At 43.3% G+C, this 16,699-nt stretch overlaps 1 protein-coding gene across 4 annotated transcripts in view; it reads right to left on the reverse strand.

Moving 5' to 3' along the window:
* Positions 1 to 16,699, reverse strand: part of Lrguk (leucine rich repeats and guanylate kinase domain containing) — a 106,180-nt gene that overhangs the window by 44,291 nt on the left and 45,190 nt on the right. For all 4 annotated transcript variants that reach the window (XR_013104103.1, XM_034519257.2, XM_076913571.1 and 1 more), the window contains exons 12-15: positions 10,406 to 10,502; positions 6,677 to 6,790; positions 4,046 to 4,247; positions 2,665 to 2,760 (exon numbers count right to left, since the gene is read on the reverse strand). Coding sequence is in view for 3 of the 4 variants with exons in the window: in XM_034519257.2 (XP_034375148.1) it covers positions 2,665 to 2,760; positions 4,046 to 4,247; positions 6,677 to 6,790; positions 10,406 to 10,502 (509 nt within the window). In the remaining variant the exon portion in view is untranslated. The remainder of the gene's footprint in view (positions 1 to 2,664; positions 2,761 to 4,045; positions 4,248 to 6,676; positions 6,791 to 10,405; positions 10,503 to 16,699) is intronic.

The following is a 16,699-nucleotide window of genomic DNA, read 5'->3' on the forward strand; positions in this document are numbered from 1 at the left end:
GGGCCACTAGAGATGCCCTAAAAGCTTATTAATAAGGACTATATTCATTAGAATTTCAAATATACACACTTGAATGTTGTCTGATCTTGACAATGCCACTGAAGTGGAAGTTTATCTTTAATTATCAACTGAAAAAATAACTCCCTCTGCAAATTAACTGTAAACATGAGATAAGGTTTTGCCTTAAGAAAACACAGTCTTTTTCAGAATATTAAACCTTTTAGAAGAGTAAGGTTCTGTTGATGATACAGATCTGATGATTGATTGTAATCCATCCCGTCTACTTTCAAGCTAGAATTTCATTAGTCAATAACGAGATGCCGCAGTTTCGATTAGTAAATGTTTCTGAGAAGTTGTAACACTTTTTTTTTTTTTTTATAAATTCTATAATTTATACCTTTCATTAAATCAGACAGGCCTAACCTAATTATTCCAAATAAGTAAGATTTTATAATACACTTTAAAGTGGAGGTCTACTTTCTTGTGTACACATTATCTTGCCTGTTAATTTGCCAGGTAGTCGATGCACGCTAGAGTCAGTGTCCTGATCACTAAGAAGAGCCACAGAATACAGCGATGGAGCCTATAGGCCGTGGTGCCAAACCTTGCTCATTCAGAAGCACCACACAGAAACACACATTTCTTGGTTACCCAAAGGTCTAATCACTGTTTACCCAAATCCACAAGAGGCTGATGTAAAAGCCAGCACACCAATTTATTAATTTACAAGGGGAGATGGGGCAGGTTGAGGGAGCAGGGCAGCGTGTTCTCACGTAAGATATAGCCCCCACAGGTGCCAGGTCTACCCAAGGGACCAAATTAAAGATCACAAGGTTGCTTGGATAGCAAAGAATTAAAGCACAGGGAGCCATATTTCCTCAAGAGAAAGCTTCAAGGAGATCCAAACCTCACTAGGCATCCTGCATTGCCGCCTATTTTGACAGACCAAGCTCTCAATTATTTTCTAGCTCCTTTAATATGTGAGATGCTCGTGGCAGGAATGGCAGCTCGTAACTGTGAGTTTACTGGTACTGCATGGACCTCAGTCCAAAAATACAAGGAGTACTTGATTTAGAAAGACTGTACAAAATTTCAAAGGGCCCAGTGGGCTTCAGTGCTTGAACTCTGTCAAGGTCATGGCCTGGCCTCCCTTCTCCGTCTGTACAGATGCCATCGGGCAAGCAGAATCCTATTTGGACCACCACGCTGCAAGGCTTCTACAAAGTGGCAACCATCTTAGGTTAGCATTTTGCAAACAGGTGTGTGTGTGACTGGAGTTCAGTCCACTGAGGGACCTCTGGAAAAGATTCTTACTGTAGTGGTGAAACATAAACTTTACTGTGTTCAGCACTGCTCCCAGTACTGCCATTCAACGAATTCAGTCCACTGATGTGGTTGTGTAATTATCATCACTGCCCGTCTCCAGAACTCATTCCATTATTCTGAAAACACAAACTCTCGCCATTAAACAGTAACGCTCCGTCCCCCACTTAGCCTCCCGTCATCTGTTTCCTGACTGTTCACTTGACTGCTCTAAATACCTCATAGAAACGGAATTGCAGAGGATCTAGTCTGCCCTGACCACCTTGGCTTTACTCACCACACTGTCTTCATGTCCTCCTGTGTGCCAAGACTTCCTTCCCTCTTAAGATGAGGTAACATCAAAGAGTGTGCGTGACAAGTCCTTTCTCCATTCGTCTACCACTGGACCCCATGGTGCCTTCAACTTTTGGCTAATGTGAATGGAACTGCTATGAACAAGGTGTCTAATTCCTCAAGATCTCGTTTTCAGTGCTTAGGGTATTTATCCAGATGTGAAACATCTGGATCACACGAACATTGTCTTTTTTTTTTTTTTGAGGAATCTACATACCGTTAAATTTTTGTAGCAGCTACAGCATTTTACATTCCTTTTAGCATAAGGTTCTAACTTCTCCAGACACTTTTTAGTAAGTTGCCATCCACGTGGGTTTGAGGGACAAACAGTCAAACACATCTCAAAATAGTCATGTCCCGAAATTTCTAGGCTTAGAATTCCTAGATTTCAAGTCAATGCCCTTGCACGGCCCCTAACATTTGCTGCTCAGGACCCACAGGACAGGAGGGAAGTGTGCTATCTGCTCTTCAGGACAGGAAACCAAAGCCCACAACAGTTAAGTAAGCAGCTTGGCCAAGTGAGCAGCACGGCTAGCCACCCCACCCCACCCCACCCCACCCCACCCCCATCACTCGTTCTGGCCAGTGAGTTCCTCAACATTCTCTGCATGGCAATGCTTTCAGGACTGGCAGTTCAAAGAAAAAGAGAAAGGAAACTCCCACGCTAACATTCTTGGACTAAATATATACTTGGGAGGTTCAATACTCCAGTCCCATAAGGGAATAGGGGAAGTCTGAGTTCTGAACCCTGGGACCAGCTCTTATCTACTGTCCACTTTCAAGGCACTGTCCAGTGTCTCTGTGGTGGGCTGGGGAGGGACCCACTACAGACATGGAGTCAAGCATAGTTAACCGACCCAAAGGGCTGATTTGTATACCCCAGGGGGAAAAATGTAGAAATTATATACTGCAAGCTAGCATTAGCCCAGCCAATGAGTAACCAATAAGAACAAGGCTGCCTTATTGTCCATGGAAAATCATCTTGGTACAAAGGAGATAGGTTAGTACCTGCAGTTGGAGCCAAGCCTTTAGCAGCTGTCTCCGTCAAGCCCAGGTATTCTCGAATGAGCTCACTGAGCTTTTGGTAGGCAATGTCCAGGTCATCTACAACAAACCACAGAACATTTTAATGTGCTACAGTCCTGTCCAAACACTCTGGTCACCACACTTTTATTCTATTGCTGATCTGGTAGATACAATTCTAAGATGGCTCTCGTGACATTTTCCTCTCCAATAACCTCCCCGCCTCAAGTGTGGGTAGAACCTTTGGAGGTGAAGAGAGCTCATGCCCATGATTAGTTTACATTACACACAAAAGGGATGTGCGGTACAGTTAAGGTTGCCAACAGCACAAGCGATTGTAAAGGGAGGTTATCCAGGTTCGTCACTTGGATCACAGCCATGGGAGGATAGACTTGTCTAGTTGGTGGCAGAATAAAAGTCAGACACTCAATGTGCTGTTTGCTGCCTAGAAGATGGCCAGCACCATATAAATAAGATGAAAGAATAGCCCTGAGCTATGTACACCCTTCCAGAGGCAGCCAGCCAAGACGTGGGAGCTCAGGCCCACACCCCAGGGAGCTGCATTCTGCCAACGAGAAGGTAATTGGGAGCTACGCTTTTCCCCAGAGTCCTCAGATGAGACCTCAGCTCAGCCAACACCTTAATCTTAGCACATAACCGAGCCCTATTATGCTGACCTAACTGGCTGAGCAGGCTCTGGGTTAGGCATTGGCTGTAAGCATTTGTATGCAGCTGTATAAAACCAATATAGATAAGCAATATGTTAACACAATCTAGAGGCTTGAGAAAATGATTAAATGAACCATATAAAACTGTCATTTGCATAATAGTTGAATCCTAGCAATATCATATAGCTCAATGTAATGTCCCCTTTCTACACAGCATCTCATCAAAAGGCTATTAAGAGTTTATTTCATTTATTTATTTAAAATTTACTTACTTGTTTTGAGAAAAAGTGTCACTGTGTAACCCTGGCTAGCCAGGAACTTTCTATGTAGACCAGGTTTGGCCCCAAACTCAGAGATCTGCCTGCCTGTACCTCCTGAGTACTGGGACTATAAGCCATGTGAGCACATCTGGTGGAACCTGCTCCTTCAGGATTCTAGTTTATCCAGAAGACCAGCCGAAACACCCAGCCTCATAGGACTGAGCAACTACTAGATTCGTGGACTTCCCATTCACAGCTGCCCATTGTTGGGTGAGTTGGACTGCAGACTAAGTCATCACGATAAATTCCCTTATTATATAACGACATTCCCTAAGTTCTATGACTCTAGAGAACCCTGACTAATACAGCAGTGATTGTATACTTCAAACAAGAAAACATATTAAAAAAATAAATAAAACTCTGCCAGGCACTACTGACCTGCATTGATTACTGCATCAAAATATCCTGGAAACTTCCGATTAACTTTAACATAAAGGTCCACCCTGGAGACCGCAATTTCGATTTCTGCGCGACTGAACAATCCCTTTCTCCGCAAGTAGCCCTCATATTTTTCCTTGTCCATAGGCACCACCAAGATATACCGAGGCTCAAAATAGGAATATTTCAAACTTCTTACACCCTAGGTGTTTAAAGAAGGTAAGTCAGAAACAGCTTACACTGTGGACTTCACTGTGGGGACATGTGACAACTCAAGGGCACCACACAGTATCACACTCAAGAACACATTTCATCTCTACAATCAGGTGCTATTTGTCTATAAATATTTCAAGGCTGGATTACTTTTCTCTCTTCATCGAATATTAAATTATCATAGGAACTATTACAATTCACTCTACCTGGTTGTCCTCAAATGAATCGTTCTAATGAATGTGGCCATTAAAAAAAAAAAAAGAAGAAAATTGCCTGGCGTAAAATAGGGCAGTATTGCCATCTTATTATTGAAAAGTAATTTGATTCCATATTTCAACAGGCATCCTTGAAGCACTAGAAGATAGAGCTCTTCCCAGGGAAAATGGGCTCTCATGGTACCCTTCTGCTGACCCTCACCTTGGGACCACGAATAGACAGGTAGAGGTAAAGATATATAAAATTTAGCACCATGATCAGAGTACTACAGTCACAAATACAGTCTCTGAACTTGGGGGAGCCAAATATTAGTAAGTGCTGTCTAAAACATGTCTTCTTTGTGGAGGCTAGACCCTGCTACCATTGTGATTGGCTGAGTCCACACATCTATGTCACCTGCCACTTCTCTGGGTCCTGCTAAGTTCTGTTCCCTGGCAGTAATTAGCCCCTCCGCCACCACCATAGCTGCCACTGCTGCTGGAACCACCAAAGCCACCTTGTTTCCATTGTTTGGAAAAGTATCGGCCTGCACCATCTACAGGCCAGAGCTTCTGCCTCCAACATTCCCTGCATTCACACATGAAAATTTTAAAAACTGGTTGTAGTAACTGCCCAACAAATCAGCAAACAACAAAAAAACCCAACCTTGTGGTTCCACATGTTGCAGCCTCCATCCAGAAGGTGACAGACTCAAGTCAGCACACTGTGCTTAAGCAGGTGACCACAGGGTGAAGGGGTGCTGTCTGTAACCTGAGAGGTCTGGGTTGTGACTTCAGCCCTATAGTTCCTAAGGACTCTGCACACATCCCTCAAACTCCCCAGGCATGAGTTACCTCTGGGGGAAAGGGGGACAGTTGCTCCCAGTGAATTGTGAAGCCCTTTCAAATCAATTCTAACGTCATCAGTTTAACTCAAGTTCAAAATCGTCGCTTTAACGATTCAGTGGGAAGAAACACAGCCTGCTTTTACAAAGGTTTCTCAAAGAGCTGGTGACAAGGGCAGCTGGAAAAAAGACACCTCAGCTGGAGAGGAGCAGGGGAAATAAAACAGTTTATAGACTTGACCTCCAGGAAATGAGGAGGAGTAAGTTTTCAGGGAGAAAAAAAAAAAACAGGAAACAGGAGCCATCACTCAAGAAATTGTCGAGCCAGAAAAAGGGGGATGAGACAAGATGTAGTGCGGCCGCACTCACACATGCGTGAGGTTTTGTTTCTCTGTCCAAGGATGACATTTTTTAGAACCAATCTTTTTAAATAATAATAATTTTTAAAGGAGTAAAGAAGATTCCCTTAAAGATGTAGAAGCTACCATCTACAAAGAGATAAGAATGGACAATGATGCAGAAAGGCAAAGAGCTGAAGAAGGGGCCCAGAACCAATGAAGCAGGGACAGGCAGCCGAATGGGGCCACCATCTCCTCCTTGGTGGCATGACAAAGGAGAATGAAGCAAGTGTTCAGTCAACGGGAAAGAACAGCCTTGCCAATTTTGTTTTACATTTGTTTTGATTAAATTTGTTTCTCTGATTATAAGAGTTATAGTGGTTAGCAAAAACAATTTTAAAAAATTGACCATCATTGAAAACCTTGTCTATTTAGCTGAGTTAATGTTCTTCAAGCAAGTGGGTGGGAAATTCAAGGGTTTCCTCTGGTTCACAATTTTGGGAAAATGTCAGTATGTTCTAATTTGAGAAGGTTGTTGGGGGTAGCTGTTGCTCAGGGGAGGGGCAAAAATCTGGATACCTGCAAGTCTAACTTGCCAAAAGTATAAAGGCTTTGGATCCAGTGAACACTCAGAGTCAAATGACAGTACCACCTACACAGCTCCATGGAGAATGAAGAAACAGAATGACCACTCAGAGTGACACAGTCCTGGGGGGACAGGGAGCCACCTACGCCTGTACCCACTTCGTATAAACAGAGACACACTGTGATGACAAAGGGGTACTTTACTGAGAAAATAAGAGGCAATACATCTTGAATGGGGCTGTGATCTAAATCTTGTCACTTAACTTTCATGGGTCTTACCCCAGAGTGACAATCAACTTAACACTTGACATTTCTGTAGGATTTCTCTTGTGCCCAGATATATTATACAGATATTGTAGCCCCAACTTCAGACATTCAACACACACACACACACACACACACACACACACACACACACACACACACACATGCTCACAGTTGAATGAAAATACTTACTTCTAATTCCATATGGATGCAGCTTGCTAATCCGTCTCTTGCAATACCTTCTATAGTGTCCCTATTTAATCCATAATTGTGATTGCCATAATTAAATGTTAAAATAAATTTCCCCTGGAATTAGAAAAATGCAAAGGTTTGTATATAACAGTTGCTGTAATGATTAAATCACTTAATGTCTTACTCTCATGTAATTCTATAGAACTGAAAAGTTGTTAGGAAGTGCAGAAGAGTGACAGGGCCATGGGCTGTTGGGACAGCTAAGCTCTGATGGGATTCTTCAGGAGTCTACCTAGGAAAAGAAGGTTTACTGAAACAGTCTACTGACAGGATGTTTACAGAGGGTTATGGATGGAAGCTTCTGGTAGATCATACCATGGTGCTTGCTTACCTATTTCCTGCCAGATTCCCACCACAAACCTTCCTCGTGGAAGGAGTAAAACTAACGGCTCGCCCTCTCCCTTGCAACTATGCCAGCATCCCAGGCCTCCAGACAAGGACCCCAATCCTAAGTTCCTTGCATTTCAAGATAAGACTTGAGGAATGGGTGAGCCTGAAGGCTGTCAACATGCTAAAAGCTTGGGGAAAAGAAAAAAACGAAAAATAGACCCAGACTGGTTTTCCCTGTAAAGATGGCTTTTAATTGAAAGTACCCCAAATGTTAGTCAACAAAATTGTTGCCTGCTCTGTAGTCATTTAAATATAAATACCGCCCTCTCTGTACATGCTGGAGGCCCATTTCCTGTGTCAGCTGTATTCCTTACAAAAAGAAAAGAAAATGTAGGTTAAAAAACACGCCCTTCAAATTGTGACGTTTTCTTCGACAATGTATTTATTAATCCATTAGGCCGACCCTAAACTGGGAAGCTGATAACAGCAGAAGTAATAAAAACGTGGCTGACCTTGGTGAATGTGCCTTCTGAAATGCATGACTTAAAAATAAATAATGTTCAGGGATGCACCCAACCCCATCAAATGGCAGAAGCATTATTAAAAATAGCAAGCAGTTGGGAGTCTAATGCTACCATCATTAACAGCAGCAGCAGCCCCAGAGTCTCTTGCTACCCTCCTGGCTCCAGATGTTCTGCAGATATGTATAGATGACAGACTGGCTATCTGCCAGAGGAGAGATTTTTGGCAGGAGACACAGAGTGCCTTTTGAGGTTGGGTGGGTTTCTGGGGACTATGTGTGCTGGGGTTGGTGAGAAAAATCATTACAATCAAAGTTAAACCCACCAAGGCATGTTCTTAATTTTTTTTATTCTTTCAATCTCATAATTTCCTTGTTCTTTGAAAAAAAAGAGTTCTGCTTCTTTTCCATATGTATGTATGTATTTAAATATGTCCATCTATGGATGTAGGCAATGTAGCTATGGCTCACCTTTCATACTTTAGTGTTTTTACCATGTGTGATGGTTAAGTTCATGGGTCAACTTGGAGAGTGACTAGGGGTGAGATTAACATTGAAACTGGTAAACATGGAAGAAACAGACTGCCCTGAAGTGTGGGTGAGTAGCATCCAAGCCCGTTAAGACTTGCATGGAACAGAAAGGTGAGCCTTGGACCTCACCTTTACTGTGGGATCTCCTAAGTCTCCAGCTTGCCCACCACACAGAAGCTTTCGGCTTGTCAATCTCCACACCCATGTGATACTGCTAATAAACCAATCTCTCTCTCTCTACATATGTGTATGTGTGTAAATATGTGTCTGTGTGTGTGCACACATGTGTGACTATATATATGCATATATATAAATGTATATATGTGTGTATGTATACACACAGACACACTATTTACTGTTCTGTTTCTCTGGAGAGCTGATACTCTATCATGTGCCCTGTCTCCAAAATATATACATATCTGAATTCTTTTTCAGATATATGTTTGTTTACTTCCTCTGTGGATCTCATAAACATTTTCTGGAAACATGCATGGTTGGAAGAGACCTTGCATTGTACATATAATAGAAAAGAGATCTCATTCGACTGATTTGTTAAGCATTGAGATGATGCAGTCCCCAGCTCTGGCCAGGCACACTCCTAGTTTTCTAATAAATAGAAATGGTCACACAACAGAAGCTTCCAGTGCTTGCATTTCCAGTGGAGAGGGGGCACCTTGATAGGAGAGTGACTAAGTGTGGTTTCTGTATAATGGGCTGGTGTAGCTATCTGTGGATTGTGGACTGAGGAATGATTTTTGGATTGGAGGAAAGTGTTGGTTTAAAAGACATGTGAACATGGGAGAGGGTGGAGGTCCACATGCTTTCTCTATCATAGCGGCTAGGTGGGCCTGCTCACAGCAGGCGTCTGCGGGTGGATAAGCCACAGTGTCTGTTGAGAGAGTCAGGCTGTCTGGGCAGGTGGTGCGTGGAGGGATGTTCTATGTGCAGAAGGCTGAAGTGTGGGCATGATCAGGAGGCTGACAGTGTATCATGAATGTATGACTCTAGCCTTAGCTCTCTTCACAAAAAGAGTGTCACACGCTGAAGAAAAGGATATCAGAAGTGAAACTCTGATGAAAATGACATCAGAGTGATACATGTTTGGCAGAGACAGGAAAAATGAGTACTTCTCAAATACATGGGGATTTCTGTGGAGCATTAAACTGTAAAGCTAAATATAGACTAGAAGTGCAGCGACTGAAACAGACTAACTTGATTATAGACCTGATAAGCTATGAACATGGGGGGTGGGGGGCGCGGGCAGGTGGAGAACAGATAAACCAAACTCCCAGAGTAAAGGCCCCACTGTAACTGCAGAATTTAACATCCATAGTGGGATTGAGGTAGAGTCACCTTAGGGTGTTGAAAAAAAACACTTCTTAGTACAGCGAAGACACACCTCAAATCTCTTTTAAAGGCTGTTAGAAATTTAAACTTCTAGAAAGCCTTTAATAAATCAAGCAGACCCGACAAAATACAGACCTAAGAGAAAGGGCTTATGATGTCCAAGATGGCCTTTTGACAAGGTGATGGGGAGAGCTGATGGGAGTATGGGGCTTGCTTACACGCTTTTCTCTGCGAGTACAAGATGAGTCCTAAGAACACGTACCACAGCAGTTAGCTGTGCAAAGTTACACTAATGTAATTGCATAGCCTAAGCTTAGATGTTCTGTGGTCACACACAATGGAGGTTTATGACAGGTCTATTGTTTTGGGGTGAAGACAGAGAAAGAAGAGAGGGAGAAAAGAGAGAGAGGAGATATAGTACTCCTGGCTGAATGCTGACTGCTCACAGCACAAAGAAAGACTGGTCCTTCACTGGTCCTCAGTTAAGTTTAAGAGTAAAAACTTTTTTAAAGATAAAGTGGCACGTGCTTCGGCTGATAACAGGAAGGACTGTGGTGTAGGCAAAACTACGAGTTGTGCTGTAGGGAAAGCATGAGGAGCTATGGTGAACGGAGATGCTCTTTCTGGGTGACAAGGTCAGAAGTGGCTATGAACTGCATTAGGGTGTACTTACAACTGGGGAAACATATCCAATTGTGAGGAGTCCCTTCTGGGTGAAGGCAAAGAAGAAACACGTGTTGAAGGAAATGCATTTGAAGCCAAAAGATTGTGTATTACCCTCAACAATGAGCTCATGTCAAACAGAACCGACTTATAAAGTGCAAAACATTTCATCATTACCATTTTAGAAACCACTGTTTCCTTAGATTCCTGACAAAGAACATATATTTCCTATGTGAAACAAAACAAAAACAAAACAAAAAACCAGGGAACAGCCTTACCATGTTCAGCATCTCATCAAAAACCTCTTGGGAAACAAAGTGATAATCAACTCGATCCCCTTCACCAAAGTAAGGCGGTCTCGTGGTGTGACAGGCCCTGAAGTCATAGAAACAGAGAGCTCATGTGACAGGCCTTGAAGTCAGAAACAGAGAGCGCAGTCTATTTTCATGAACTTGAAAGTCACAATGGAAACGCTTTCACTGGGAAGAATGTTTTAAAAATGAAATCTGTTTTAAAAATGAAATCGACCCACCGATCATAAATCATAACATAATGTAATTGTGAAAATAGTGTGCCTTAGAAGTGTTAGAATATAGTTAATCACTAGAGTCTATGAGGATTATACAAATTTTGGTTCATCGATATCCAATTTTTACTCACATTATTTATTGCTTTCGGAATCACCCCCCTTGCCACCACATAATGACAGTTGAAGAAGTATAACATCGATTGCATTCACATTCTCTCTGATCAATGAGCATTTTCTGTAGGCTCCTCTCCCCTCTTTCCACACGCATGGCCGCTTCTTTGTCAGGACTGTGCCTAAGCGTCACCTTCGAATGCATCTCCTAACCTCCTCTGGTGCAGTATGCAGGTCTTTATGCTCCCACAGCCTCAGCCTGCACTGTCTGCATTCCCAACTGCTTGTTCAGTTGAAGGCAGAGACACCTCATTCTTCCTGGACTTTAAACTAGAATTATGCACAAGCCTCTGTGGGAACACACCGTTATAACGCTGAATGAATTCTTAACTACAGAGGCTTTAGCTATCTACTGTCTTGAGATAGCATCTGTAACCACACATGTGCACAAGCACAGGCACACACACAAACACACACACACACACACAGACAGACAGACAGACACACACACACACACACACACACACACTTACTCTGAAACCTCCTTTCATAATCTTTCCTGTCTTCCCAGCACAATATAAAGCTGGAAGACCTTTGCCCTCTATTTTGTCCTTGCAATCCCAACGCCTGGCACACAGTAGGCATGCACTATAATTACTGTAATCTCAAGGTACACGGCTTAGAAGCTCACCATTATAAAGGTGACTACAAAGGTGACCTGCCCAAGGTCACCCTGCAGCCTGGTGATGGCCCCAGAACCAGAACACAAAGTTCTCAACTCCCCAAGACTCTAGATCTTATAGCCTTCTGCCTTCCAAGTCCTAAGTTCTGGTAATAAAACTAAATGTTAGATTATCTAATAGCTCTAAACTAGGAGAGGAGAATCAGTTGATGCTTGGCACGCTAATTCATTTACAAAAAAAAGAAGAAGAAGAGCATGGAACAGGTATTATTTCTTATTTTGCAGATGATCCACTGAGCACAGCATATACCCAGAGCTAAGCAGACACACCAGGATGACTCCAGTCAACTTCCGTGACAACACACCAATTAGGAGGTGTACAGTGGAATCCCTAAAGCCCCCACATTACAAAGTCAAAACCGCAGATATTTAAAATTCATATGACTGCTCCCTTTCTATTGTCATCAAGAATTAAACGTACCAGGAAAATTTCAGGTCTCCGCGTTATGTTTACACAGTAGATGCCAAAAGGGAACATGTTCAAAACACGGTGACATTTGTTTTGTTGTTGGAACACACTGGCATTTCTCCCTGTGCCTGGGCAGAGACCTGAGACCCTCTGTCTATGGCTGTCCCTGAGAGTCAGGGAAGATAAATCTGTGGCCTGGCATCCGTGGCTGTGCACCCTCAGCGAAGTCTTTGCACGCTACATTGAATTTACATTTCCCAACAAAGGGGTTGAGTGGCAGGGAGGTTTGAAGGGTTTCTAAGCAGAGACTAAACAAAGAAGCGATTTGAAGCAAGTGGGCAGGTAAACAAAGGGCTGGCTTCAGTGATGTGGAGATGGGGCTGACAGACTAGCAGAGGCTGAAGGACCTTCTATTAAGGAAGACCTACGATGACCTGTGGGCTCTGCAACCTGTCATCCAATTTTTACATACAGAGACTTTCACTGTGTGCCTGCTGCCCGAATATGAACGTCCTGAAAAGGATATACATTGTTTCACCAAGCTCACTTAGGAAAAGCAGCAGAAACTTAAGCTTACATGGATTTCTTAGGGTCACCCCATCAGCGTCTGCCCCCTCCTCTGTGTACATATTTCTAGGACTTTATTGCTTGTTAATTAACTTATTAGTGAAATCCTGGTACATGATTGAGACATGGCTTCAGATGGAAGCCAAACTCCCTGTTAGCTTCATTTTGCCACCAAAGGACTAAGCTGGAGACTTAAGGAGGGACTGACTGCATCTCCAGTTATAAAGGACAAGAGGGCTGTCATGGAAGCTGCTAATAAACCATGGGTATGGAAAGGACACTGTCGAAAGGAAGGAAATCTGGATGGCCATCTCTAATAATGGCCTTCTAAAATATCTAGGGCAAGGTGATGGGAAGAAAAGCCATCTAAGAAGAAAGAGTGAGCAGGTGGTTAGGGAAGCAGACTGTCTCTCTGTGACTCGGAAGCACAGATTTACAGCCTTGGTTCTGGACTTGAGTGCCTCGGGAAACCATGAGCAGGACAGCAAGTCCTGTGCTAATTCAGGCGAGCCTGGCTGTGAGCACACGATTCAGCACATGGTAATATGCCATACTGTGACTTCTCTCAATGAGCAGTCACGAAAGCCCAGGTGTTCCTAAGCCTCTGAGAAAGCTAATGCTGTCTGCACACCCAGTGCAAAATACGCATCAGGAAAGTGCTAGACATAGCTGAAGGGATCATGAGCACAAGGGATTCCATGAAGCCACCACTATGCTCATGATCTGGTGAGTATATACTACCTGGCTCATGCCAGCATCAGCTGCCCACTTTATTGTAACTGGTCTTCTTGTCTCCAGTCTTCCTTCCCTAGACCTTATCCCAATCTGCACACCTGGCACCTTTGTTAAAGCACAGCTGGAAACATCCTACTACCTGCTTAGACACTCATGGTGATCAGACATCTGTCCATCCACCTAGCCTAGTCTTCTGTCTTTTCTTACTTTCAAGTTTAGCCTTGAGAATTGTTCAACAGTGTGCTCTCTCTCTCTTAACAGTGTGTCCATGCCTCCCTAGGACAGTGTCTCCATCAGGCCCTATACCCTATTATGCTACCGTGGGCTCTTTACTTCTCTGGTAACAGAACTCAGCCAAGTCTGTTGTTAGACAGCCTTTCCTGCATAAACCCCATCCAACACTCATTGTTTTATGAAGCCAGAAGGATGGGGCCCATATTTCCTCGTTTCAGTTTTCTCATCAGCACATAGACCATGGCCATTCCATATCACTGAATGAGTCAAGGAGACATGCTCCAAGGCTGTTACATTTGTAGAAAGGGACACATCAGAGAAAAAAAAATGACCTTAGGCTTATCTCATGCAGCTACACTGAACTTTAGCTATCTCATGCAGCTAAACAGCACGTGCTCTTTTTACTTTAATGCTCAAAATAAAAACACACTTAGTAGTCACTATCACAAAAAGCTGAGGACAATAGAGATTATTATAAAACAGAGATGGAGGGAAGAACAGTTTGTCTTTCAGGATGCTTCTGATCACATGACTGGCCTTAAGACTGGAAGACAGTCTTGGTGGGGCCTTCTTCCTCCAACATGTTTCTAGGTCCCAGCTTTTATGGTAATATGGAGTTAGAAACAGATTTTGAGAGCAGTATCTTTTTATCTCTAGGCCACCAGTAACTAATACAGGTTAAAAAAAAATGGTGTCTGACCTAGTTCTAAACCAAGAAGAAACAGTAAAACCAAAGCCTAATACCATGGAGGAACACCCATGCCCACCACTGTTGTATAATTCTGTTATACAACAGAATTGTGCTCTTTCTTCATGTATCTGTACATGCTAGTTAGCATGTGAGAATCTCACTGATTATCTTGATCATGGTGCATGTGATTTTAAGAAGAAAAACACCAAAGAAAAGAAAATAAATAAGAGAGAAGAAGAGCCGAGTAGCCGGGAAAATGTTGTACAGCGAGACTGTGTTTGTGCCTTCCTTCGTTTAATTAAAAATCTACAGTCTGTGTGGGATAAGGGACATTAAAAAGAAACTGTAAGTGAAAGCAATGGCTCGCCTCTGAAGATGTGCTTTGCTTTACCTTTGGTTTTAATCATAAAGTGGCTCTGTAGAAGGGCAGGCCTCTCTTAGCTTTCTCCATGGATGAAATCACTAGTTACCTAATGCCCTTCTTTGTGACCCCAGGCCATGGTCGTTGACCCAGACCTTGGTGGAGTTCTTAGGATGATCTGCCATGGGACAAGGCTGGCTCTTTGCCTCTGTGAAGATGCTGAGAAACAGTGGGTGGACCTACGTCTGACCCTCTGAAGTGGGGGATGAATGGGGAGGTGGTAACTGGTAGTGCTTTATTCTCAACACCGACTCCAGTCAGAAAAGAAGAATCAGTGGCAGAACAGCCATGAGGCTCACTCTGAGGGCTTTGCCACCTCACACCTGCACAAATGCCACATAGGCCACGTTCTAAGGCAGCAGCTCGTTACCGAGGATATACACTGCACAAAGGAAAGGACCTCAGCAGTCTTTTTCTCACTGCATCATCAGGGACTAGAACGTAGGAGCAACTCAGTAAAGACTTACTGAATGAATGAATGGATGGATGGATGGATGAAGAATCCATCCATGTGTCCAGTTCTCCACAGAGCCATCAGGAAAGCCATCAATACTTCCTAAATTTGCTAAATTTGCATACATGGCCATTAACCTAGCTGTCCATTTATTCAATTAGTCATTCACTTAATAAATATTTATTACACATGCATTAAGTACCTGGTCATACATTAGACACTGAGAACTCACTGGTGAACAAGGCTGAGGCGGCTACTCATCTACCTGGGCTTAGACACTCCAGGCGAAAAAAAGACATCAAGTAAACCAATTGACTCAGGATGGGTACGCATTTTAATAAGGGACGTGTGGGGTTGGGTGGGAATGAGGAATGGAGCCAGATAAGCACATCGGAGCAGATTGGATTAGAAATCTTGATGGTAAGTCAATAAACATTTCTAAAAACATATCAGACCAAACATGCTTTGGCAAAAGCAGTGATAAATAAAAAGGACCAAGCCACCAACTATTGCCAGATGCCGCCACAGATGTGACGGGGATAAGAGAAAGCCCTGGTTCCCTAGGTGGCTTTGGTTTGCTAAAAGGTTCCGAATGTATATCCTGGCACAATGGTCAGTGTATACCCTTGACCTCTCTAGCTTGGCCTTCCATTCACTCCGCTCAGCTTCTCTTTGAAAGCAGGCTGGGGGTCCCCACTGAACATAATGGCCACTTAGCCTTTAATGTTACTAACATAACTTATTTTTGTAGCTTTATAATATTTCTATTATATAGTATTTATGTCTAGAAATACAATACTATTCTATAGTATTTATGTCTAGAAATGTCCAAATGTGTGTTGTAATTTTAAGTATCTAAATAAATGGGCCTTTTAAAGATGGTACTTACACTGTTTGAACACATACAGCTTCAGGAAGGGACTTTTTTGTAATGGCATTAGAAACTAACGTTTCTTACTGGCCTACATCGCTTTTTAGTTATGTCTTCAACTCACTGGCATACACCACTAATTTCAAAGTAAATCCTTTGCCGCATATAAAGACCAAAGAGGAAACAGGTCAGAAGATCACAGTTCGATTCTAAATGTGATTTCCAGAAACGTCTAAAACTCTTTTAAGTCCACTGGGCTGTTTTTCTCAGATGGCTCCTTTAGTTTTGTTTTGTACCCCCACACCCCCCCCCCCACCACCGACCCCTACCCCCACCTATCCCACCCATCTACTCCATGTGCTACAGGAAACCTTGGCTTGATGAGCCACCTGAGGGAAGGGGACAAGAAACACTGTGCTGCCCCCTCTCTGTTGCTATGTGCCTCTGGAGAGGAGACAGCGAGCTCCAGAGGTGCCAGACTGGTTCAGGCCCAGCTGGAGAAAGGCTGTTCCTGGAAGACAGACCACCAGGTAAGAGTAACTCAATGGGACCACACAGGTACTGAGGGAAGCTCGTTAAGACTCAGGGAGTCCTGATGGGGAGGTACCTTACAACTCAGGAAAAAAGTCCCAGGAAGTTCCAGACATAAGATTCATGAGCAGAGCTCCTATCACCACCCCACACCCCCACCCACCCCTACTTCCCCACCCACCCCTGCTCCCTGAGGCCTTCCCTGAGGTTATGTATGCACTAAGAAATGCTGAGGGCCTGCTGAGGGGGCTGGAAGTGGAGCCCTGAGGGGAGGGTC

Source organism: Arvicanthis niloticus, chromosome 15 (genome assembly GCF_011762505.2).
Source record: "Arvicanthis niloticus isolate mArvNil1 chromosome 15, mArvNil1.pat.X, whole genome shotgun sequence".
NCBI lineage: Eukaryota > Metazoa > Chordata > Mammalia > Rodentia > Muridae > Arvicanthis > Arvicanthis niloticus.